Genomic DNA, 24993 nt, shown 5'->3' on the forward strand with positions numbered 1-24993 from the left:
TCACCTTCTTGATAGTGTCCTCTGAAGTAAAATTATAAAATTTTAATGAATTCTAATTTATCTATTTTTTAAATCAATTTGAGGAGTATTTTCATTTTAACAATATTAAGTATTCTCCAATCTATGAACATGGGGTGTCTTTCCATTTGTTTTTAGGTCTTCTTTAAATTCTTTCAATAATGGCTCTTGCCAATTCTATTCAACATTGTGCCGAATGTTCTAGCCAGGACAATTAGGCAAGAAAAAGAAATGAAAAGCAAATAGATTAGAAAGGAAGAAGTAAAACTGTCTCATCATGATCTTATAGAAACCCTTAAAGAATTTCACAAAAGAAAAAAAAACTATTAGAGCTAGATAATAAATGAGTTTTGTAGGGTTACAGGAGGCAAGATACCCAAATCCGTTTTATTTCTGTATACTAACAATGAATATGTGAAAGTGCAGTTAAGAAAATAATTCCATTTACAATACAAAGAAAAAGATAAAAATGCTTAGGAAATGTAACATTTTTCCCTTTTGATTTTCATTTTTTACCTCTGGCATTTGGGGATTTCCCTTTAATTGTTTGAAGTTCATCTGTGTTTTTAAAACAAAACTCTTCATATATCTTATCTAATATATCTATATATTTGGAGAGAAGAGAGAGTAACTGTATATCTGTGTATAACTGGAGATTTCTAGGTTAGATCATTTCCCCATATTGCCATATTGCTGGAATTTTACCAGCAGATTTTCGAGGTATAAATAGTTTTTGGTAGCTCCAACCCAGTTACAAGAGAAAAGTATTAAGGACTTTTTCCACCGTAAATTAAATAGAGAAATTAACAAGAAAGAGCTGATAAGTATGACTACATGAAAAACGCAAATATGTCTATGTTAAAAAAACTTTAAAGGCCAACAAGAAAGGTAGAAATATTCGAAACAGATATGTTGATCAGAAGCAAATATCTCTGTTCTATGAAGTGTTCCTTTAAATCAACAAGAAAAAAATGCTAACTCCTAATAGAAAAATGGCCAAGTAATATTTTCAAAAAATCATGGAAGAAATACAAATGGCTAATAGAGAAAAATATTTACCTTTACTAATGCAATAAATGCAAATTAGAATAATTATATGTTATTTTTTGGCATATTTAAAAAATATGATGCTTTTTGTTGGTGAGTGTGGAGTGAAAATCTCAGGTAACTCAGTAGCAGAAATATAAATTGGTATTACCTGTATGGAAAAGATTTGACAACACTTTCAAAATTTTATATAATACATTTATATGATTTAAACCAATAGTTTTACTTCTTGGAACTTATACTAAGGAAATAATCATTATTTTTGATATAGATTAATTACAATGATGTTCATCCCAGTATTATATTTAATGGCATAAATTTGGTATTGACAATAGAGATGGTTAATTGCATATAGTGTAATATTTTACCATTATTACAATTTGTATTTTAATATATAGAGTTGTTCTTCAATGTAATATTAATATTAAGTGAAAAATAGCAAGATACTAAGCTATAGAGCAGTTTGATAGCAGTGCTACAAAAGCAACAATCACCCACACAGTAACCATCGAATACCTACACATACACATGTAGAAGAAGAAACACTCCATCATATTAGAGAGAAATATTCTATTATATGGACAACAGTTATCTTTGGGTGATGGAATTAAAGTTATTTTCTCATTTATATACTTGGGAATTTTTCCAGACTTCAAAATAAATATGGTTTGCTTTTTAATTAGGAAAAAAGTATAGTAATTAAGAATAAGAAGTTTTCACACAGATTAAACAGATTACTGTGGCGTAGTGAGAATTTTTTCCATATGGCCGTGGGATTTTCTTCCTTTGGTTTATGAATTGAAGTGCTGACAGTTGTAAACTAGTTTGCTAAGTGATAGGAAGCAGCTTTGAAACTTGAAGTATTTTAAATTCTAAGGAATTACAGTGAAGAGAATACTTGGGTAAATAGTGTCAATAAGTCATGATATTTATTGCTAACTTGTCACCAGTTTGGTTAACATCTGTATAATGATAACTTTGTTATTCCTCTCCCATTTATTAGTGTCCCATCCAGCCCTTTGCCACGCCCACATAAATAGTTCAGCGCTGGCAGTAATAAACACTAGACACATTTGGGTAGTTTTCTCTCGTTCCTACCCCTTTTCAAAACCTATTACTTTTACCTTTAAATGTTCTATTTTATTTTTTATTGTGAGTTTTTAATGGGATTTCCCTAACTAATGAGACCCATCTCTCATCATGGTCTCTTTAACTGTAACAGAGTTTTCATATTGTATCTAGAGTGGAAATTTGAGTTAATTCAACCTTATTTTGCCTCTCTTGTGTACCCTTGAACTGATATAAGGCTATACCAAAGAATAGACTGTGATCCCAGTGGTGACTTCATTGTACAGCAGGGAGAGAATGGTACAGTCATTAAAAGAATGAAATACTTTATAGATTGAAATGCTTGCTCTATAATTCATCACCTTGTTATTTAACCTCTCAGTATCCTCATCTTTAAAGTAGCAACAGCAGTACTGTCTTCCGTCACGCCGTTCCCTTGTCTTTTTCCCTTTTCTTCATTGAACTTTTCACTTCCGAGACCGTATGGTTTTGTTCATTTATTCACAATAATATAAAATCCTGGAATACAATCACTTTGTCTGATTCACTCACATATTTCTAACATCTAGCATAATAGCTGCCAGTAATGCCCTTCCTTCTGGGAATATTCTTCTTACATATTTGCACATACCTCATCCTCATGCTTTAGTTCTCTGCTCAAGTATCCCTTAAATAGAGAGGCCTTGCTGGACAATCTCTTATGTAAAACAGTATCCTCCCCCTTCTCTGTATTTTATCCTGCTTTTTCTCCATAACACTTAACCCTATTGATATATTTTATATACATCTGTTTTCTTGCTCGTTGTCTTTCCCCACCACTAGAATATTAAATCTGTGAGTGCCGGGACTTTTTTTGTTCATTCCTTTATCCTCAGTTTCTCATCAGACACATTAGGCTCTCAAATGTTTGTTGAATGAATAAATGAATAAAACTGTTGAATACATGGATGAATAGGTAAAAGAATATTACATATATTTTTTAGGGTTGTTATGAAAATGAAATGAAAAAATTCAAGTGTTATTCTTCCACAGTGATGGATAGAAGTAGACATTTAATAAATGTTAGCCAAAATATAATGTTGCTCAGAATTTTTGATTCTTAAAATAAATTTTCAAAATTAGTAGTTTTATAACTATTATATAAATGAGAAAATTGAGGCTCAAGACTTATTCCAGGTTTCATAAGTTTTGGCTAGTAAGGACTGTCTCTGGGGTTCTACCTTGTTCCTTAATTACAGTTCTTTTCACTCTGTTTTGTTACTTTCAAAAAAAATCACAGGAGGCTGGTGGGGAAGGTAACTGGGATGAATGGGAGTTTGCTTGGCATAACATTGAGGGGAAAAGGGCATCCTAAGCACAGGGAACAGTGTGAAGAGTGACATGAATCATGGTCGTGCAGATACATTTGTGGAAAGGACCATGTCCTAGCTTCCAACTCTAAAGAGCATCAGCAGAATTTTATAACAGGAGTGGTGTGGACACTGGCTGTCAGCCTTGTCAGCAGATTTTATGTCTTTATTAGGTCTGTCTCTGGCACACATGCAATATATCTGAGCTGTCTAAAACAGTAGTCAGCAGACACTTGTGACCATTTACATTTAAATTAATTAAGATTAAAGTAAAAAATTAGTTCTTTAGATGTACTAGTTGTATTATAGGTGCTCAGTAGCCAATGGCTACTGAGGTGGCCAGTGGCTTTCATACTGGATAGCACAAATTTGGAACATATTTGTCATTGCAGAAAGTTCTACTGGACAACATTGTATAGATAGTCAACAAATGACTAGATAGAAGACTCTAGCAAAACATTTACTTAGAAGAGGAGAATAGTAAGTAAAAATGTTTCGCAAACTATAAATGTTTTAAAAAACAGACTGGGGAACACTTATTGGAAGTGCTAATCTAATCAAGCTTTGAAAGGCCAGTTAGTCTTTGTTTTTTGTTATAGATGAAAACTTCGGTTTATTTGATTTGGATAGGGATACAAAGCCAAAAGCTTCAGGCATCTTGGGAAATCACTTTACAGATATAGATTAAAATCTTCTAATACGTCACCCCAACCCCCCATTAGCCTGGCATGCCAAAACAAATGGAGGCAGAAACTTGGGATGGCCAACCCCTGATCCAGGCTCTTAGCTGTTTAGACTGATCATTCATTAGGTAAAGAATTGACTTTACCTAATATGGATCTATAACTATCTTCATATTTATAGAAGTTCATATCCTGGCTCTTCTCACTTTATAAAAACTTCACATAAATCCTCCATATAGCCCCATGAGGTTTGCTTATTTTTTCAGATACAGAAATAAGAGGCACTGACTCGTCCAATACCATATAACCAGGAGGTGGCAGAGCCAGAGTGCAGTCCCAGATTTTCTGATTCAGAAGTCAAGTGCTCCTTGAATCATCTTTACAATAAGAATATAGCTCTTTAACTGGGATGAAAAGGAATGACCGAAATGAGATCTTAGATAGAAGGTAGGATGAAAGGACTTGGAGAAGTGACTGTTTTGGAGCAACAGGTTGATCCTCAGAGTCATTAGAAATCACCAAAGTCCTGTCATTAGAGCAGAAAGAGTAGCATGATGAAAGCAGTCTGCTAAAACTTCGATATTTAACTCGACTTGCTCTACTGAGGAGAAGCTGGGTGAGAGATTAAGCTTGATGCTGGCAGTCTCATGAAGTAATATTACAGACAAAAGATGACCTGTGCTTGCACTTTGTTAATAGAAAGAGATTTAAGGGAGATAGATTAAGATACATTTTAAAGAAAGAATACACATTATTTGGCAAAAACATCATTATTCTAACAGTCACTCAGGCTTAAAACATTGGTCTTCCCAGTTCTACTCAGGATCGATTATCTTATCCTCTGGACTACAATAACATGTTGTTTATACCTATATTATAATATTCATTATGGTCAGATTTTATTATCTGACCATTGTCTGTCTGCCCTACTAGATTTTGAGCATCCTGAGAATTGATCTGTTTTCATATTTGAGTGCCTTGCACAACGTAGGGTGTCCATAAATGTATATTTAACTAAAATTAACCATTTTTTAGTATTCTTTCTACTCTGATACTTAAAAAATTACTAGTTTGAGACTATTTATTTACAGTCCACCTCAATCTACTCACTCGTTTCTATGCCCCTTTATATTTCCCCTCATACCACTCTAGTGCAGGCACCGAACACCTCTTTTGTGGATAATTGAATAGTTTCTTAATTTAGTTTAGTTTTTTTTTCCCCTCCAGTCTTTCACGCTTCTAATCCATCCTGTACAATATATCTAGATTACTCTTCAAATAATTATTATCATTTTACTCTTTTTCATGGCCTGTCGTGATCCACTGAATTAAGTGCAAATTCTCAACTTAGTGGTCAAAGCTCTTTAGATATAATTGGAACCTACCTTTCCACAACACTGAGAGTTTTTAGTGAGTCATTCTTAAGAATTGCTTCTGATGTATTTAGTTGGCTGTGAGATTCAAAAGATTTTAAAGACATATAGCAACATAAAAAATGTCTTGAAAACAATACAAACCTATATAGTATAATCAACTGCTTGACCATGTGATTAGTCCACATATGCTACAGAAGTTCAGGGACAAAGATCATTGAAACCGAAACCTTGTGTCGTCAGACATATAGCTGCATTGACGAAGCCGATAGCTGTTTGGGGTCCTGTAACACTTAATTAATTTTATTTATTGAGGCCAAATCTCTCTTTGTTTTTCTAATACGAATATATAAGGTTTTAGAATAATGGCCTCTATTTTGTCAGTATAAAAATATTTCCTGTATCAGAAGAAATCAGATGCTTATAAATAGATACTCTTGCTTAATGTCATTCTTTTAAATGTTATTGGATCCTTTCCCAGTACTTGGAAAATGTGTATACCTGAGTTTTTTCTTCCGATCAGCTTCTCCTGTGGACACTTCGTTTGAAATCATATTGGAATAATTTGAGCAAAAGTAGAATTTGGCAGATAATATAGCATTTGAGTAGCTATCATAAAATTTAGATTTCATACAGGGTATGGTATTGTTTAAGCTAAACTTATAATAAATGAACTTTGTCAATTATATAGTAATATAGGTTCATAGTGCTATTTTTATGGGTGATAGATTCTTCTGTATGGTTAACTGCTCTATTTTGTTTGTATTTAATACAAAAGATTTGTATTTCTTTGTCTTTTAGATGCAAGAAATGTAGAGTCATAAACAATAGTAAAGGTATCAGATGTTTTGAAATAATACTCCAGTTTTTTAGGGATTTCTAAAAATAAGATGTCAATTGGCTAGCTATGCCTTTTAGTGATTGGGCTGGTTGTTTCTTCCGATGATTGTTCTAAGCAATTTAATTTAGCAAGGTAACTTGTTTCCATTAACATGACATGGCAAACAGCTTAGCTACTAGTAATCAACTCTGATCTATTCTCAGCCTATACTTATTATGTCTTACTTAAACTTTATTTATTTTTGCATTCTTAAGAAAAATGAATAAACATTCATGAACATATGAGTTCATTTCCTCACTCCCGTACTCATTCCAATTTCTAAGGGTGTAATGATTTATAGGCTTTCAAAAATCTTTCCCATTCCAATTTGAATTTAAGTAATTAGCTTTTTCCTAATTTGGAACCTCAATTCAAAAATGTGAGTGTTTGATTTGGCATTAGATTGGGCATCTTATTTTTAAATGAGATCATGTACCTTCAGTTTCAGATGATCACAGAAATGTTTGCCGAGCAACATCTTTGTAGCTTTGAGGAAACTAGAAAACAACTTTCCTACTAAGATTATGATTCTCCTTGACAGTAGCTTTAACTACAGTTAGGTACTGGCTTTACCAGTTCCAGTTTAAACAGCTCGACTCTGAACCTGTTTTTGTTCTGGTTAAGAAGTTTATTTATATGTTTGAGAGTACAGAGGCACAACCTGTTAACAGTTGTAAATTTGGTTGATTAAGCTGTGTGTAGACAAATTTACTAGGGGGAACTGTTCCCTAAAAATTCCAATTTACTTACATATAAAGGCAGTCTGGCTATTTCTTACCAGTTTCCATCATTTCCTGCCAAGAATAATAAACATTTTCTCACAAAGTATTGACACTAAATGTTAGAAGTGTTCAGTGTTTTATCATTCACACTGGGCTGTCATGAATCTCAATAAACAAACAGAGATATCTATGGAGAGCCTGGAGAAGCAGTTAAACTCTAGAGAGGGAATTTCTTTCAGACAGTCTTCCAGACCTTTTCAAAGTAGGTGAATGTCAATTATGAATAGACATTTATTGTAATGGAAATTATGGGTGTTTGGGTCAACAGTTTCACTTTCCAACAGTTCAGAGAAGCTTGTGGTTTTAGTGGATAATAATAAGCTAGAGCCAGAAATGATGTTTTCTTAATTTAGTATAACTACAGATGCTATTATAAGTATTATAATAAAAAATGGGTTTATTAATTTGAGTTTGTAGCATTCGGCATTTCCCTGTTGTGGTTTGTCAGGAAAACTGTGGCCCAGCCAGTGCACAGCATGTTTTATAGCCCACACAAGCAAAGATGATTTTATGTTTTCAAAGGGTTGTAACAAGCAAGCAAACAAACAAACAAGAAGACTGAGACAAAGACTATATACAGTCTTCAAAGACTAAAGTGTTTATTATATGGCCCTTTAAGAAAAAGTTTGCCAATCTCTGGTTTATGTTAGCAATAGTCAGTGATAATCTATTAAAGAGAGCCATCTAAATCTACAAAACAAGATGAAAATCTGTTTTTCATAGTTTTAGTCTTGGGGTATTTTATTTCTCATTTGCATGTGAGATGTAAGATAGAGATAATATAGTTCATTATGGGATTTTTAGGAGTGTTAAATCATGGTTCTTTCCAGTGCCTTATACATGGAGGATAATAGCTGTTAGCTATTGCTGTTGTTATAATATGTTGGATGCCTGACAGTTGTTTCTACTTTGTTTTATGAGTCTCTCTTCTGTTTTATATCTACCCTATTTGCATAACATTTAATTTTGTAACAGTGAAAAAAGTGCTTTCCAGAATGAACGTTTGTAACTATTTTTATGCTTTTGGAATTAAAGAGGGAATGTGAGGAAGAATCCATGAAGGTGGAAATAAGCAAGTTGGGGATCGGATTACAGCAGGGGTCTCCAACCCTTGGGCTTTGGACTGGTACTGGTCCATGGCCTATTAGGAACCGGGCTGCACAGCAGGAGGTGAGCAGCAGGCAAGGGAGCAAAGTTTCGTCTGTATTTACAGCCGCTCCCCAGCGCTAGCATCACCACCTCAGCTTCACCTCAGATTATCATCAGGCATTAGATTCTCATAGGAGCACCGGTCCCTACTGCCAAAAAGGTTGGACACCACTGGATTAAAGGACAGTTAACAAGATTATGTGCTCTCTTGAGGGTGGTTTCTCTTCTGAGGGGTTAGAAAAGAGGCATTTAAAGGTGTGTTATCTTAGATGCACAGAAACAATGAACAGGGCTTGCTGAAGGCAAAGATAAATCTTTTACTAAAGAAGCTAACATACCTGGAGTGTAACTACCCACCATGACCTGCCCAATTAGGAATTTATGATCAGATCACCCTGTGAGGTTACTTTCTGTACAACACCGTTTTTGTCCACACCACTTTAAAATCTTTTTTACTTTAGTTGAAATGCAAATCTTAAGTGTGGGAGTTTTTTTTTTTTTTTTTTGTAGGAACTGCCTATGGCTATGTAACAAATTATCCCAAAATTTAGTGGCATAAAAAGTCAGTTATTATGCTCACAGATTCTGTGGATCAGGAATTTGGATAGCACATAGCAAGGATGGCTTCTCTTTGTTCCACAATGTTTGAAGCTGGAAAGCTCAAAGGCTGGGAGTTGGAATCATCTGAAGGCTCATCATTCATATGTTTGACATTTGTTGCTGGCTGTTGGCTAGGAAAGTTCTAGTTTCTCTTCACATGTGTGTCTCCTTGTGATCTCTCCAAATGGACTAGTTTGGGCTTCCTTAAGTGGAGTGTCTGGGTTCCCCAGAGTGTACATTCCAGAAAGAAAGAGCCAGGCAGAAGCTGTATCCTTTCTGTGACATGGACTTGGAAATCACAGAACAATGTTTTTGGCCTTCTCTGTTGATCAGAACAGTCATAAGTCCATCTAGGTTCAAGGAGAGAAAAATGGACTCCCCCTTTTGATGGGGAGTGACAAGGTTCTGGAAGAGCATGTGGGGCCAGAAATATGCCTAGGACATTTTAGGAAATACAGTTTATCACAATTATATCACTTTAATTAATAATCACACATACAGTATTTAATCTATATGCCAGGTACTATCCTAAGTACTTTACAAATATTAATTCATTCAATCCATAACAAATTTATTTAACAGATGACAAAATTGAATCAGAATGTTAGATTAACTGGAATATAACTTTCTTACCCATTCTTAGAGCTGGAGTATGGTAAATAAATTTGAATTTGTTCATGAAGCAGTGCCCAAATGAATCAATAAATTATGAATAATATATTTGACAACAATCTTGGACTAACTTACCAAACTTGATTGGTAAATTGATTCTGTGTCTTTTTATGAATAGAAATACAACATATTGGCCTTGATGTGATAATTTTACCTAATGGCTATCTTTTTCTTCATTGGTATTGAAATCACAACTCTTTATTGGTAGGGTCAGTGATCTTTTACTCTCCATTGTTATAAAAATGTTTTATCAGGGATAAAGATTGTTTTTCCTCCTTTCTCCCTTTTCATCCTAGTAGATTTTTTTTTTCAGTTCTACAGTGCCTGACCTTGCTACATTTTTGACACAGTTACACTATATCTTCTACTCTCCACTACATTTATAAATATATAACAATATAAAGCACACAGATAAGAAAGGTATCCTTGTTAGATTATCGAAACTCAAATAGAATATCTAACATTCTTTTTGACTATTTATATATTTGTCTTTCTAACTGGCAAACTTGGGATATTCTTTAAAAACAGATATTTGATTAGGAATACATGTAGAAATTAGCATGATCAAAACTTGCCAAATGTGAGACAGTTATTTTATATTTTTAAATTTCGAGATCTATGAGTGAGACCTGTACTACGCTGAATGTGAATGAACTAATTACAGTGACTGAAATACATAATTTAGAAGCATGTATTATTATTATTATTATTATTTTGACTTGGAAATAATATAAGAATGAATGAAAGTGGAAGGAGTTACGTGGATTCGGTACTATTTGTAATGCTGTTCACTCATTTATTTGAGAGGTGATATGGTGGAATGGTGAAGAGCAGGAGCTGTAGAGTTAGACTAGCTGGGTTTAGATTCCAGCTCTCCTGCTATCTGTATGAATTTGGACTAGTTTCTTAATCTCTCTGTGACTCAGTTTCCTAGTCTGTAAAATGGCCTAGTTCTCTCATTGATAATCTACCTCATAGTATTGTGAAAATTAAATCATTTAATTTATGTAAAATGCTTAGGACCATATTTAGTAGATTATAAGCTCATAAATATGAATTTTTATTCATCAATCTATTCTTACACTCACTCACTCATTAAAGAAACATTGATTGCACAATATACTATGATAGGGATACAAAGATAAAGAAAGCTCTTCTCTGGGGGTATGAATGTGTATAGTGGGGTAGAGGGATATAATAGACATTATAACATAGAATGGGGAGAAATATGTTTTAAAGCAGATATGTAAAAATGCTACAAAAGGAAGAGAATGAAGTTTTGATAGCCTTAAACAATTTCACAAGTATTTCACTTTTCTATGACACTATTCTATTAATTCATCTAAAAATGCTATATATTTTGTAGACCTTTTAAAATTCTGCAGCAGGAGATAATCTCTCCTTTCTTTGCATCTCTGTATCATTTTATCTTATGGTATTTCTCATTTTTTAATTTACAGCAACACATCTCTTACTGTTTTTACTTGGAAAAAATGTCTTGTGTACCAGGCTGCTACAGCCATGAATAACAGCTCCCTCCCTTCACCTCTTGGGTGGCTCTGGGGCTATTGAGCTCCTCAGAGTTTGGGTTGGGGTAGGGGCCCAGCCTCGCCTCCCCCCACAAACTCACTGGCTTCACATAGCTGGTCTAGGCCAGCAGTGCCTCCTCCCTGGTCCCTGGTGAGGGGTGACATAAAGGCCCCATGCATCTGCGATATTACAGGGTCACTGGTAGAGCAGGTAGTACTTCATCGCAGGGGGCAAAGGCAGAGCAGATACCTGGCCCAGCCTGGCAGCCCCCAGCGCTTGGCACACACACAGGCAGCTCAGGTGCAGAAGGGAATGTGGCTCCTCTGGGAGAGAGAAAGAGGAAAAGGTAAGTAGGGGTGTGGGCACCAGCCAGACATTTTTAAACTACAGTGTTCTCTTCTGCTTCCTGCTCTGAGTCCGCTTTGGTCGAGAGGGAGTTCTGAAGCATCTCGAAGTTCTGTATTTGCCCTTGAGGTGGGAGGAATCACACACCCCCAGTCAGAGCTGGGGGTGAAGCTCTAGCTAAGGCTCTCTAAGCAGCAGGCCAAGGCGACAATGACAGGGTTGGAGATGGCCCAGGCTTTGATTCCAGAGAGGCTTTGGGGCTGGGCCGAAGAGGTGAGAGGAGGACGGCCCTCCACTCTGCAACAACAGCTCACCATGGGTGACAGGAGGAGAAACATTCAGCCTCTGCTGACGACTACAGCTGCCCAGAACAGTTAAATTCAATCAGCTCCAAGCCCTGGCCCCACTGGTTTCCCTAAGGAGATCTCTCTCTTGCAACCTCCCCACCCCAAATCCTGCCCACTGCTCTCCTAGGTGCCGGGCCTCAGTGGCTCCTTCCTGTAATTTTCCTGAGGAAGTAGATATGCATCATAGGTCAGAGCCCAAGAAATCTGGGACACACCCTGGGTGCCCGGCTCTGCCAGTCCTCTTCCTTTTGGACTCGTGCACCTAGCCTGCTACCCACTTAATGCTTTGTACCCCTGCTCTGGGGGTTGATAGTTCCTGTAAAGGCCTAATCCCTCGGGGGGCCTCTCTCCATTCTGAGGGCTCACTTCCTAGTAAGTTGCTTCCCAAGCCTCACTTTTTACTTCTATTGCTGTTGGTAGGATTAAATTAGGTAATGGCTGTGAAGACCCTTAGCCATTACTGCTACTGAATAGGGTAAGAGGCAGGGCAGAGAAAGACTTGTGCTTTTCTACTATTGTTGAGCTTCCTCACACCTGCCCCAGGCCGCACCTCTGTTTTCGCCCAGGTAGCCGATGCAGACCTGGCATTGGCCGCAGACAGCGCTTACTGCAGGATAGAGGGTTCTGCTCTTCAGTCTGTGGAAGGCTGGCCCCAGGTAGGTGCCCCCAGTAGCACAGCCCAGAGTTCCCTCCTCCATGTCCAAAACCACCAGCAGCCTCACCTTGAGGTTTGGATGGATATTGGGGGGCATTGGGCCCCTTGCTCTGATGGTACGCCTTCCCCTACCCAATGTCCTAGCCCCATGACTCTCACTAGCGGGGTGAGGGCTGTGGCTACGCCCACCATGGTATTGGTGCCCCTCCGCTCTGAGGGCCAGCTCATCTCCCAGGCCTGCAGGCCCAGGAGTAGCCCCTCTTACCCGGACCCCATCAGTGATCTGGGCCACAGGCCGCCACTCAAAGCACAACCCCCCTTCCTTGACCTCGATGTTCTTTGAGAAGTCCTTGGGGTTCCACCATGGCACCGTTGGAGCCCGCGGTCTGGAGGGGGAGCAGACAGTAGTTCCCCCAAGGCTTCAGGACAAGAGCGATCAGAGTACAGGGCCTGTGGGGTAGTGGTGCTGCTGCCGCTCCTGCCAGGGCCGTCTGGCCCATGGACGTGAGGAGCCGGTAGTCTCCCCGAAAGAGTCTTGCTGGGGTGTCTCTTCTCCAGGTTAGGTTCCCGTTCTGGATTGACCTCACTTGGCTCCCCAGGAAGGGAGGTCACTGGGCCTCAAGAGAAGAGATACCGACACCGAAAGTGCCTGAGCCATGCCTAGGGCAGACCGCTGACTCTGGTTTTCATCATTTTTTATCTTGTTAAATCATTCTTTGTTCATATCTTATCTCCTTTACTTGAAGCTTTAAACATTTTTGTATCACTGACAGCCACTCAACAGTTTTGTTAAAAAAATCTGTTATAAACATTTTTTAAGTGGCTCAAGTAGTCAAACTGATTAAAATGCTTAAATGTCAGTATCCGCTTCCATCTTTTTGAGGGCTTTTTAAAGGTGTAGATATGTAGAAAATAGAAAGTTTGAGGGTAAAATGAACAAGATACATGCATAGCTCACCATCTGAATAATCAGGTTAATTCTCTGGATTCGCTAGGGGGCTTAAAAGAGCAAATTTATAACATTTTCCAATGTTTATGATATGAATACTCCCACTATGGACACACTTATGCTGCCAACATGACGTCACTGAGCGTGCAGTGGGGAAGAGAGATGCAGTAGAATGCCGTCACGTAGCAGTGTTCCCACCATCTTGATACGGTAGATGTAAACGACTTGGAACAAATATAATAGTAAAATGTAGTAACATAATAAACAAAAAATGACTTTTGAGAACTTGTTATCTTTGTTTTAAGTTCCATTTAATTGTATATTTACAAAGTTCAGTTTTTAATGATGTCGGTATTTAACAACTGGCTTAACAACTGATGAACCAGTACCAGTAGACCCTACCACATCTCTTAACCCAGGTCCTGCTATTTGCTGATTATATGACTTTGGCTAGTAATGTCACTGCTAGAATCTATGCTAAGGAAATTATCTGTGATAATTATCTGTGAATTGGAAAATACATGAAAATGTTCCGCATGGTGTTATTAACGTAACAAAAAGCAACATCATTCTTTAAAGCAAATCGTGGTTAAGTAAATTCATTGGAATGTTTCCTGAAATTAAATATGACTTCTTTGAAGGCTTTATAACAATGTGGGAAAATGCCATATGTTTAAGTGAAAACAAAGAAAAGCAACAATGTGAATATCTTATTTATATAAAATGATCAATTTTAAAAAAAATACAAAAATATGCTAATTAGAAGGGAATGTTAATATTTGGTGATGACGAGGACATGACTGTTTTATTCTTTATCCTTTATTTTGTTTCCAGTAATGAGCATATTTTATACTTATAATGAAAACATGGTATTTTTGTTATAAAATCAAGTTATAATAGCTTTAATTTTTGTTGAATTAAAAGGCATTATCAAAATAGATCTTGTCTGTTTTAGAAATTAAATATTTTCTAATGACCAATAGAAAATACAAATTGAATTTGCTTTTTATCGGTCAGTACTGTATTTTTTCCCCTACATTGTATATGTAGGCTACCATAGATCTCCATGGAAGATTTTGAATTTTTATAAAAGCATAGTACATTAAAAATTTTTTTAACTCTAAAATTACATTTTTAAAAAACTGCTTAGTAGTGAAATAGCTAGCTATCACTTTAGGAAAATTGGAGCTATATTGTCCCAAAATTGGGGCTGCGTCCTTTGTGTCCTACATTCTTGTCTAATTTATGGGTTGTTAAAATTTTATTTGACCATTTTTAGTTCTTGTGAAGAAATTTCTTAGACCTTTTCAAATTATCTTCAAACACAAGCAGATAATCTAATTTTATACGCTTCCAGAAAAGAGTTTTAACTATTTTCCCTATCCTTTTTTAGTCAATAACTCATTAATTTTAGTAGACAATTCAGAAAAGCTAAGCTTCTGTGTAATTTTTCCCCCTAAAGATTAAGATGTGATGAAACAAATCACCTGCTACATACTTTATAGAAGGAAAATGCTTTTTGGTGACTTTTAAAAGGTACTAATTTAAATGTCAAAGTAAGTTCTATTAAGGTTTTATCTTTATTTCAAAGTTGTAGTGTCTCCCACAATTTTATTTACTTGCTTTGGATGGGTTTCAACAAAGATTTGGTTTAAAAGTAATTCTCTGTATTTTTATGAGGGAGAAATTGGAACATTTAATGGTCTTTTGAATTCAATAATCTCTTCCTCTTAGTAGTTCTTATTTCTTTGTTTTCTCAGATACTATTATTAACCGTTTGAATCATTCAGCTTTTTATTTGCCTGCCTTGTCTCTGTAAAATACCATAAACTCTTTGAGGTGGAGACTTGTATGTGCCATGGTTGTGTAAAGAGTAGTGAATTTTAGAGTAAGTAAGCCTGGGTTCGAATTCTGACTTTACTTACCAGCTTTGGGATCTTGGGTAATTATTCTTTGGGCCTCAGGACTCTTATCTCTGAAATGAATACAGTCTCTAGCTTGTGAGATTATCAAGAGGACTGGAGATAAAATATGTAATGTTTCTGGGATATAGTAGGCATTCAATAAATAATTAGTTGTTAAGGATTCAGTAACAATCGAGTGAGCGAATGTATATTAGTATGCCTGGGCTGCTGTAACAAAATACCACAGACTGGGTGATTAAACAACAGTAATTTATTTTCTCACAGTTTTGGGGCCTCAGAAGTCCAAGATCAAGGTTCTGGCCACTTCAGTTCTACTTTCTAGCTTGCACTTGGCTACCTTATTACTGTGTCCTCACACAACAGGAAAGAGAAGAAACAGCAATCTTTTGGTGTCGCTTCTTATATGGACACTAAATCTATCATGAGGGCACCACCCTCATGACTTAATCTCAACCTGACTACTTTATAAAGGCCCCATCTTCAAGTACCGTCACCTTGAGGGTTAGGATTTTGACATATAAATTTTGTACAGACATGATTACGTCCATAGCAGACTGCTTCAAGGAAAGTTTGATTACTGACACAGCCATTAAAAACATACAAAAAATTTCATCATGGTCAAAAGAATTTAGAGAAATTAACCACCAGATTATAAAGGAGCTTTGGAAGGAAACTGCTAAGGAGCTGGGAGCAAAATCTGCAAAGTATTGATTCAGGGGAGAAAAGAGTTTCAGAAAGTTGGCATGGTTGACGGTGGCAGATTCTATAGAGAATTCAAATGGGAAGAAGGTTGAGAATTGGTCATCCTTGACTTTGGTAATGTTTATGACTTAATGGTTTCTGTTGGTATTCTTTTTATGATCATTGTTTATAAAGGTATATGACCGGGTATAAGACTTTTAGAAGATAATTGTATCAATTAACATTAGGTCGACTGCATATAACAAAAATATCTATTTATCTTATCGCTCCCTCTTTCCTAGCATGTTGCCTCATGGTTTAAGATGGCTGCTGGAGCGTCGGCCATCAAGTCAGCATTATATCTAGCAAGGAGAAAAGAGTATGCTCCTTCCCTTTAAGGGCATAGCACTTCCTCTGACTAAAATTTAGTCACATGGCCACAGCTAACTGCAAGATTAATAACCAGTAAATATTGTCTTTTGGTTGGGCATCAACGTACCCAGCGTTGAGGTTGTTATTACTAGGAAGAAGAGAATAGTAGGCAACAGTGGACAATTAGCTATCTATGTCGCAGTGATCAGTTTTATTTTCAAGTATTGCAGTATTTATTAAGCAATTGACGATGTGTTGGCTTTTCTTTTTTCATTGTGAAAAACACATTGAAAATTTAAGTTGCTTGAGATCAATCATGGAGTATTTTAGTTACTAATCTAAAGAAGGCGATGAGCATGGCCCGTAATCCTGTTTTTCTTTTCCTTTTTAATGTTCAAACTTTCGATGTCTTTAAAAAATTCATTTAAAATTATTTTTAAAAATTACACTAGAAATGCAGTTTCTTTTAGGAAAAAATTTAAAATATAGAGGACTAAAAAGTAGAAAAGTAAAAACTACCTAAAATTGCATTATCCACCATTAACATTTTTGGTGTATGCCCGTTCAGACTTTTCCTATGTTCGTATGTTAAAATTCATTATTAAATTCATTGCTTAACAGAATTTAAGTTTGGGAAGATGAAAACATTTGGAGATGGGTAGTGTGATGGCTGCACAACAGTACGAATGCATTTAATGCTACCAAACTGTACACTTGGAAATGGTTAAAATGGTAAATTCTATGTTCTGTTTTTCTGTGTTCTATTTTTTTCTGAATTCGATGTTCTATTTTACCACAATTTAAAAAATTGTTTGCAAAAATGAGATCATACTCAACATTTTGTTTTATAACCAGCTTTTTATACTCAACAATGAAAAGAGAACACCTTTCCACATAAATAAATATATTTTTGCACTGTGATTTTTGTGGCCAAATATTTATTTTATCCTTTGGATGTACCACCTTTTATTGAGGGCAGTGTTAAAGCAAATAAAAAGGAGTGTTAGCCCTTCCCTTTTTAAGTGGATTCACAGAGAGCTTTGTGATGCATGGCAGAGTACTGGGGAAATAACCAGATGGTGGAAACTGAAACCCCCCCTGAGTCTTTAAACTGTGTCTGCCTTGTTCAAATGACTCTCTAAATAAACTGCATTACTGTTCTGATGTCAACATGGCAGCTTTGCTTTTTCTTTTTTCCAAGTATAATTTTTTTTTTAAATTGTCTAAAAGGATGTTTATTCCAGACTAGTGGTTCCTTTGGATTTCTTCCCAACTACGTTAATGTCATATTAGAGGAATCAGGGCAAAACAGAAGCATAGATTGAGGACATCACACCCTGAGAAATGGTTCCTTCACACAAGGATCAGATGCCAGTGATGGCCAGCTTGTCTGAAATTTCAGCATTGGTAAGCCACTCTTAGGAAGGTTTCCTCCTGATTTGAGGTCTGGCTCTCCCCTAAGATACCGTTTCCCCTATGGCCTTTCTGAGAGGATGCTTGTCATTTTCCCATACCTTCATTGTCACAGGGTCATTGTCCTCGTAAGTCTCCCCTACTACCATTTCTTTACCTGCTATAAAATACTCTGCTTCTTTAAGGATACTTTTGCTACTTAGTTAAACCAACTGTTATCTCTTTTCTGTGCTATCATTGTCCCCCAACCCCTTTCCACTTTAGTTGTCATCTTTTTGTATAGTAGTCCCCCCTTTTCTGTGGGGTGATACATTCCAGGACCCCCAGTAGATGCCTGAAACTACAGATGGGACTTAACCCTATATATATTATGCTTTTTTGTTTAAGTAGATAACCTGTGATAAAGTTTAATTTACAAATTAGGCACATAAGATATTAACAAAAATAATCATAAAAAAGAACAGTTATGACAATATACTGTAATAAAAGTTGTGTAAATGTGTATTTTCTCTTAAAATAGCTTACTGTACTAAGCCTTCTTCCTGTGATGATGTGAGATGATACAATCTCTGCATGATGAGATGAAGTGAGGTAAATGATGTAGACATTGTGACATGGTGTTAGGCTACTATCAGGGTTACTTGAACACAAGCACTGTGATGCCACAACAGTTGATTTGATAACTGAGGTGGCTACTAAGTGACTAACGGTGGGTATCATATATAGTGCAGATACATTGAACAAGGGATGATTCATGTCTGGAGTGGAACAGAGCAAGACTCCTGAGATTTCATCCCACTACTCAGAATGGCACACAGTTTAAAAGTTATGAAATATTAACTTCTGGAATTTTCCACTTAATATATTCAGATCGTTGTTGACTGGGGGTCACTAAAACCACAGAAAGTGAAATCATGGATAAGAGGGGACTGCTGTACTTGTACCTCCATTTCTCCCATTATTCTTTTCCAATACCCTCATCTCTCCATTTTTTTTTTTTAATCACATTTTAGAAACCATTTTCTTCCATGCCACTTTTTTTCTCCCTTTTCACCTCTCTCCTGAAGTTCAGATGTTTTCCTCTCTGGTCATAATTTCTTCATCTTTCCAGTTTATACACCAAATTTTCAGCCTTATGGGGACCTGCAGTTATATGGGATAAATTTCTCACTGTCCTTTCTCTTCAGTTTAGATTCCATGGACCTAACTCCAGCTTCTGTCTTAACTTACTAAACTGTTGTGCTTCATTATCAGTTATGTCTTCCTGGTCAATTCCCAACTGTGGGACTTTGAAGTTTTTCTGTGATTGCTCCTGAGCTACTGGGTTCAGTTGGAGAAAAATACGAAGTCAGTCAGATTAATGTCACTATAAATACATGGGCGCCCAACCCATCTGTCCTTTCAGAATTACCCAGCAATCTTGTTTCATTGTCTAAATGACTCTTTCCTCCATTCTGCATGATGCTATGCTTCACCTGGGGCTTCTTCCAGCCTCATCTTATGTCCACTGCCTCATACAAATTTCCTTCCGAGCACCCCATGTAAAGCAGTTCTCCATAAACACTTTCAGTCCCATTAGCCTGCTTGATTTCCTCTATTACTGTATCGCAATGTGCAATTATCTGATTTGTTACTTGTTTATGTATTCACTTACTAAAAGTTAAGGATCATGTGAATAGGAAAATTACCTTTCTTTTTTTTACTACTGTAATCTCAAGTGCCTAGAGTAGTACCCAATACATAGAGGGCACTTGAAAAATTTTGTTCAGTGAATGAAGGGTAATTTCAGTTATTTTCTACTCTTCTCAGGCATCTTACTCATTAAATGCATTGATACTCAACAAATGACTAGCTTCAGATCATTAGGAAAGATAGAAATCCTCAGACAGAAAACTCCTTCCTCATCTGCCATCAAAAATGTAAATCTCATGTGGTTATATTTCCTCTGCCCTTTCTGTTATTAAAAAAGGTTTTCCTTCATTCCTTAAAGTCTGGGTGCCCTCCTTTACCACCTTAGAGGGATCTGGATTTTTCTCTAATCCCATCTCTCTCCCAAATCCTATATATAGCCTAGTGATTATGAGCATTGGGCTTTGTGATCAGACATACTTGGATTCAAATTTGAGGTCTGTCGCTATGAGATCTTGAGCAAATTATATACTATCTCTCAGCTTCAGTTTCCATGTGTGTTAGTTGGGGATAATAATACTAATGTAATACGGTCGTGGTGAAGGTTAAGAGATTATATCTTTAAAATGCTGCACTCTGTGGCTATTAGTACGACGTAAGTACCCAAAGGAAAGGTCTTTGCGTTATTAGTACCTCTCTTTCTACTGACTCCCAAGCTTATTAACCTTGTCTTTAAAAATTGTTCTTCTTCAGCTACATATTAAGCTCTCAGTCTCTTCCTTCCCCATCATACCTATTCTCTACTTTTTACTTCCTACTCGTTTTGGAACCTACTTCAGTCTGGCTTCCCAAACATTTCAAATTTTGTTCCCAATTCTGGTCTCATTGCATCCCCCCTTGTCTCTCCAAGTGTGTTTTGCCTCCAGTGACTTCATCTCCCAGTGGTTCAAGTCAGAAACCTGGAAGATACTCTTGTCTCCCTCTTCTCCTTCCCTCTCTACATTCCATTACCGAGCAGAATTCTGATAAATATTTCCTAAATATTTCCTCCATTTTCCCACATCTCTTTTACCTTGGATGCCATCATTCCAGTCCAAGGAGCTATCATTTCTCACAGAATTGTGACAGTAGCCTTCCACCATTCACTTCTGTACCACAGTATTCCATATTCCCACTCCAGATAGCCTGATCTTCTAAAAAATGCAAAGCTGATAATCTTATTCCCCTTTCTAAACACTCCGGTGACTTCTTAGTGTCCTTAGGGCAGAGCCACTCTTCCTCAGGCCTTACTTGTTCCTTCAGTTTTATCTTGCACCACTGTTCCCCTTGCCTCTGCCCTATTGAAATTAATTAATTTGCTTTTTGTTCAGCTCTCTGAACTCTGAGCTCTCTCACGTACTGTTCCTTTGCCTCTTTTGTCATCTCTCTGTGTCAAATTCCTGCTTAGTTTTCTAGTCGCAACTTAAACTCTACTCCTTCAAATAAGCCTTCCTATAGGCTTGCTGTCCCCGTGGTCCCTGTGAATTTAACCTGTTAGCTAAGAAGCATTTCCATATAATCCTGTCATCCTAGTGTTTTTACATGTTATGGTTCCTTGTTTCCTCTCAACATCTCTGAAGGCAGGAGCTGTGTCCTTTTTGTTCATCCGTGTATTCCCTAGCACAGTACCTGGCCTATAATAGACAGGAAAGTTTTGTTAAATGTTGTTTTTAAATAATTAATTCAGTGAGAAGAAAAACCATTCTATATCACAACTTTTTTTTTTTTTTTTTTTTTTAGGGTTTAGAGCGACATCTGGTATTCCTGTATTTAGCTTTAAATATTTCTTTAAACATAAGTAAATATGGGAAATAATAAGACTGCTTCAACATATGCTCTTATTTTTCTCTCCTTACGCATTCTCTTATTTTAAAATCTCAATGTTTGTTTTTATTCTGTACTACAAACACCATTTTTTCCCGCAATGTGGATAAAATGCCACTGAACATCAGCACTTCTGCTAACTTTTATTCAGTCTTCTGCTATATTTGGGTGACATTTTCATGGATAATTCTGTGAAGTTTTTCAGCTAGAAGTTGAGTTTAAATTATACAGTCTTTAATTCGATGCATCCTAAAAGATAATGAATGCACTGAGCTGTCATGTTCTCCAACAAGGTAAATAAAAAGCACTAGGAGGGCAAAGGGCTGTGGCTTAGTCTTTTTTGGCCCCTTCATAGCCAGTACCACAGGCTGCTGTACATGGGGAGACTGCTTAGGGGGAACCTGTTGCTGGATCAATGAGCCTCTGCTTCCCAGTCATCCCTGGGCTGAAGTAGGCAGTGGAGCTGAATCATCCCTGACTGGGAGAAACGAATGCTTTGGAAAGATCCGGGTGAATTTAATCTGTTAGCTAAGAAGCATTTTCTTCAAGTTCACTTATGAAAGCTTTATTATGGAAGGTCATTGATTCTTAATGTGTTTGATTGTATTGTTCCTTAGTAAGAAAGATGTCTTTTTTTTTTAAATCTGAGATATAAATGGCTCACTCTACATTAGTTTTCCTTGCCTTACTAATATGACCACTATTTGACTTTTTGATAATGTATTTTGGGGGTGCTTTTGTTCATTTTTCATTCACTTGGGTCAAAAGCATAATTAGAAAAATTTTACAGGGAGATATTTTTAATCTTGCACTGGGCCTTTCATACTGCTGGAAGATAGGATTTGTCTGAATTCTTTTCCGACCCAGCACAGATTAGACTTTTGTTTTTAGATCAGTAAGGATTATTTGCCTATAAAGTCTATATCAAGAATATTAGGAAGATAGTTTATTTATATAACCCCATTTAATACAAAATTATTATCAACTAGAATTAATTAAAGGTTGTCCTTTGTGCTCAGTTTCAGGCCAACCCAGATGCCACGTTTAGCAAAAAGGTAATTCTTTTTGTGTTAAAATCCCCCAGAGGAAGATTATACTAGACAGTTATGAAAAAATCCTTTAGAGAGAATAAGTCACTCCATTTTTTTTTTCCCTCTAAATTCTTTTCTGGCAGTTGTATATACCCAGAGAACCTGGAGGGCTCCTCTGAAGAGCTAGGGATTCCTAATATTGCAAATTAAACAAATTTACTACCGTGCACTTTGGATTTCACGTAAAAGCAATAAGAGGATATGACTGAAAATAATTAATTTTAGGTCTCCAAAGTTAAATATATTCTAAATTCATGTTGGGGATAAGTCTGCTTCCTGGTTGCAATGTGATCTCTGACTCATTTGGGCTTTGATAATTTAATTTACCTAGTTCTTTCTCCCTATATAAATTAGACTGTGGAGAGTTTATATTTATGGATTTTATCATTTTATCTCATTTCTAGAGTCTGTTTTTTTTTTTTTCTTTTTATCTTTTAAAAAATAACAAGGTATTTTTCTGTTAGGAAGTTTGGCAGAATGCCAGTTTTAAAATATTCAAAAATGAACTGTTTCGTATACATGTTCAAATACTCTGAAAACACCAACTAACACAAGTAAAATTGATTCAGGTTTTTAAAAAGTGCAGAATTACTTTCTCACAAGCTAACAGATTCTGAGTTGTATTCTTGGGTGGGATACAAAAATTAGAAAATAAAATGTTAATCTTCCCCTTTTTAATATTAATATACAAGGAAAGCTTACCTTATTACTTTTTTACAACTCCAATACTTCAGGAGGTGGATTCTAGCTGCCGTTTATAAAGTTAGCTCTATCGATATAGGGAAAATATATCCACAGTTAGATAGGGAACGGCAATCAGAACAGTTTCCCCATCTCCCTGCTTCTTCTTGCTGGATCGTGGTAAAAAGGGTTGGGGCAGTGGCAGTTGGACACTGAAAGGCCGAGCCTTTCCTTGGCAGTATAGAAAATACTGCACGCTGGTGAGATGCTCCATGGCAGAAACACAGACATTTGAAGCAAGATGGACTTGGGCTCAAATCCCTATTCTGCAATTTATTTGGTATGTAGTCTTAAGCAAACCATTTTTTCCGATGCCCGGAATGATTAAATGAGTTTGAAATTGAGAGTGAGAAAAAGTGTGACATTTTATGTTTATGAGTAATTCATTAGGCAAAGCCGTACCTCTGTTTCACAGAATAAAAAGGTAGGTGCAATTTAATTTTCAAATGTCTGTTACTATTATTGCCCTATTATTGACCTTGATATCAGTTTATTAATAACATACACTAAGATTTATAAGAAAACATAACACCACATTCAGGTATCCTTGTAGCACAAACAAAGGAAATATCAGAATTAGTTAAAGCTAGAAGTTAAAAGTATTTTACCACTGTTTCCTTTAATCATTGGTAATGATTAAAGATTGGTTATATGGTAGATTAAAAACTGTAAGGATTAAGATTATGGTAAATGGAATAAGAAGATTGTGTCAAGATGGAATAAGATTGTTTATATACTCAGTTGTTCTTTTTTATTCTGCGCAATTTCATGTCGTGTTATAAATCTCTAAATGCTGCTCTGTTGTCATATAGCAGTTAGTATCTGGCATTTGAAATGTGTGGCTGTCATGTGGCTATTGTGAAAAAAGAAAGACATCATTGTCATCATTATATGTCTACTAGAAAATACAAATTATATGCATTATAGACATGAGGGAGTTTAGAGAGAAGATTCAATTGAAACCATTGTGTCCAGTATCTTAATACCTTAAATGCAAATACTAGCATATATCTAGAAATTAAGGTCAATTAAGTACAATTGTTTCATCTTGCAAAATTATTTTTCCACCAAGAAGTCCTGGCAGCCGTATTGATGACTCCTCCCTCATGAGAGAGGCAAATGGGACTAGAAAGCAAGCAGCCTGAAATCTACATTTGAAACTAACTTTCTGATTGCTCTCTCTTTCTTTTTCTTTTTTTCCCTTTTCTTTCTTTCTTTCTTTCTTTCTGGCGTGCGGTAGTGTAGTGGTCGGCTTGTAGGCGTTGAGAGGGAGGGGGAGAAGGAAGGGGAGGGAGGGGAGGGGGGATGGGGGGGAGGAGGGAAGGGTCTTCTCTTTCTCTCTAAAGGGACGGGAACTTTCCCTTCTTCTTCCTTCCTCCCTTTCCCTTTCCCTTTCCCTTTCCCTTTCCTTCCTTCCTTCCTTCCTTCCTTCCTTCCTTCCTTCCTTCCTTCCTTCCTTCCGTCCTTCCTTCCGTCCTTCCTTCCGTCCTTCCTTCCGTCCTTCCTTCCGTCCTTCCTTCCGTCCTTCCTTCCTTCCTTTTGTAAATGTCAGGAGGAGCCAGACCTAGAAATCAAGCACCCTGGTTTTCCCTCTGGTTTTTCAATGACTCTAGATACTCTGGCTGTCTCTTACCTGCTCAGATGTTATAATTTGTAGTGATGTCATAAGTGGATGTAAAAGAAGTGAAAATTGGATATGATATAGATGGCAGTTTATGGGTTTAGTTTCAAAGACCATTTTTACCTGGAAAATAAATAAGAAGGGTTAACAGGCATTTTCCAGTGATCACTGGCTTATCTGCTCCTTGTGTTCCACCTTGACTTAATGCTG

General features: G+C 36.6%; 1 protein-coding gene across 7 annotated transcripts in view; it reads left to right on the forward strand.

Annotated features, from left to right (window-relative positions):
• Nucleotides 1–24993, forward strand: part of RAD51B (RAD51 paralog B) — a 556279-nt gene that overhangs the window by 109042 nt on the left and 422244 nt on the right. For 3 of the 7 annotated variants that reach the window (XM_036238433.1, XM_036238435.1, XM_036238434.1), the window contains exon 8: nucleotides 12410–12499. The exons of the other annotated variants lie outside the window; for them this stretch is intronic. In XM_036238433.1, coding sequence (XP_036094326.1) covers nucleotides 12410–12499 — 90 coding nt within the window. The remainder of the gene's footprint in view (nucleotides 1–12409; nucleotides 12500–24993) is intronic. 7 annotated transcript variants of the gene reach the window in all.

Source organism: Rousettus aegyptiacus, unplaced genomic scaffold (assembly GCF_014176215.1).
Source record: "Rousettus aegyptiacus isolate mRouAeg1 unplaced genomic scaffold, mRouAeg1.p scaffold_m13_p_3, whole genome shotgun sequence".
Taxonomy (NCBI): domain Eukaryota; kingdom Metazoa; phylum Chordata; class Mammalia; order Chiroptera; family Pteropodidae; genus Rousettus; species Rousettus aegyptiacus.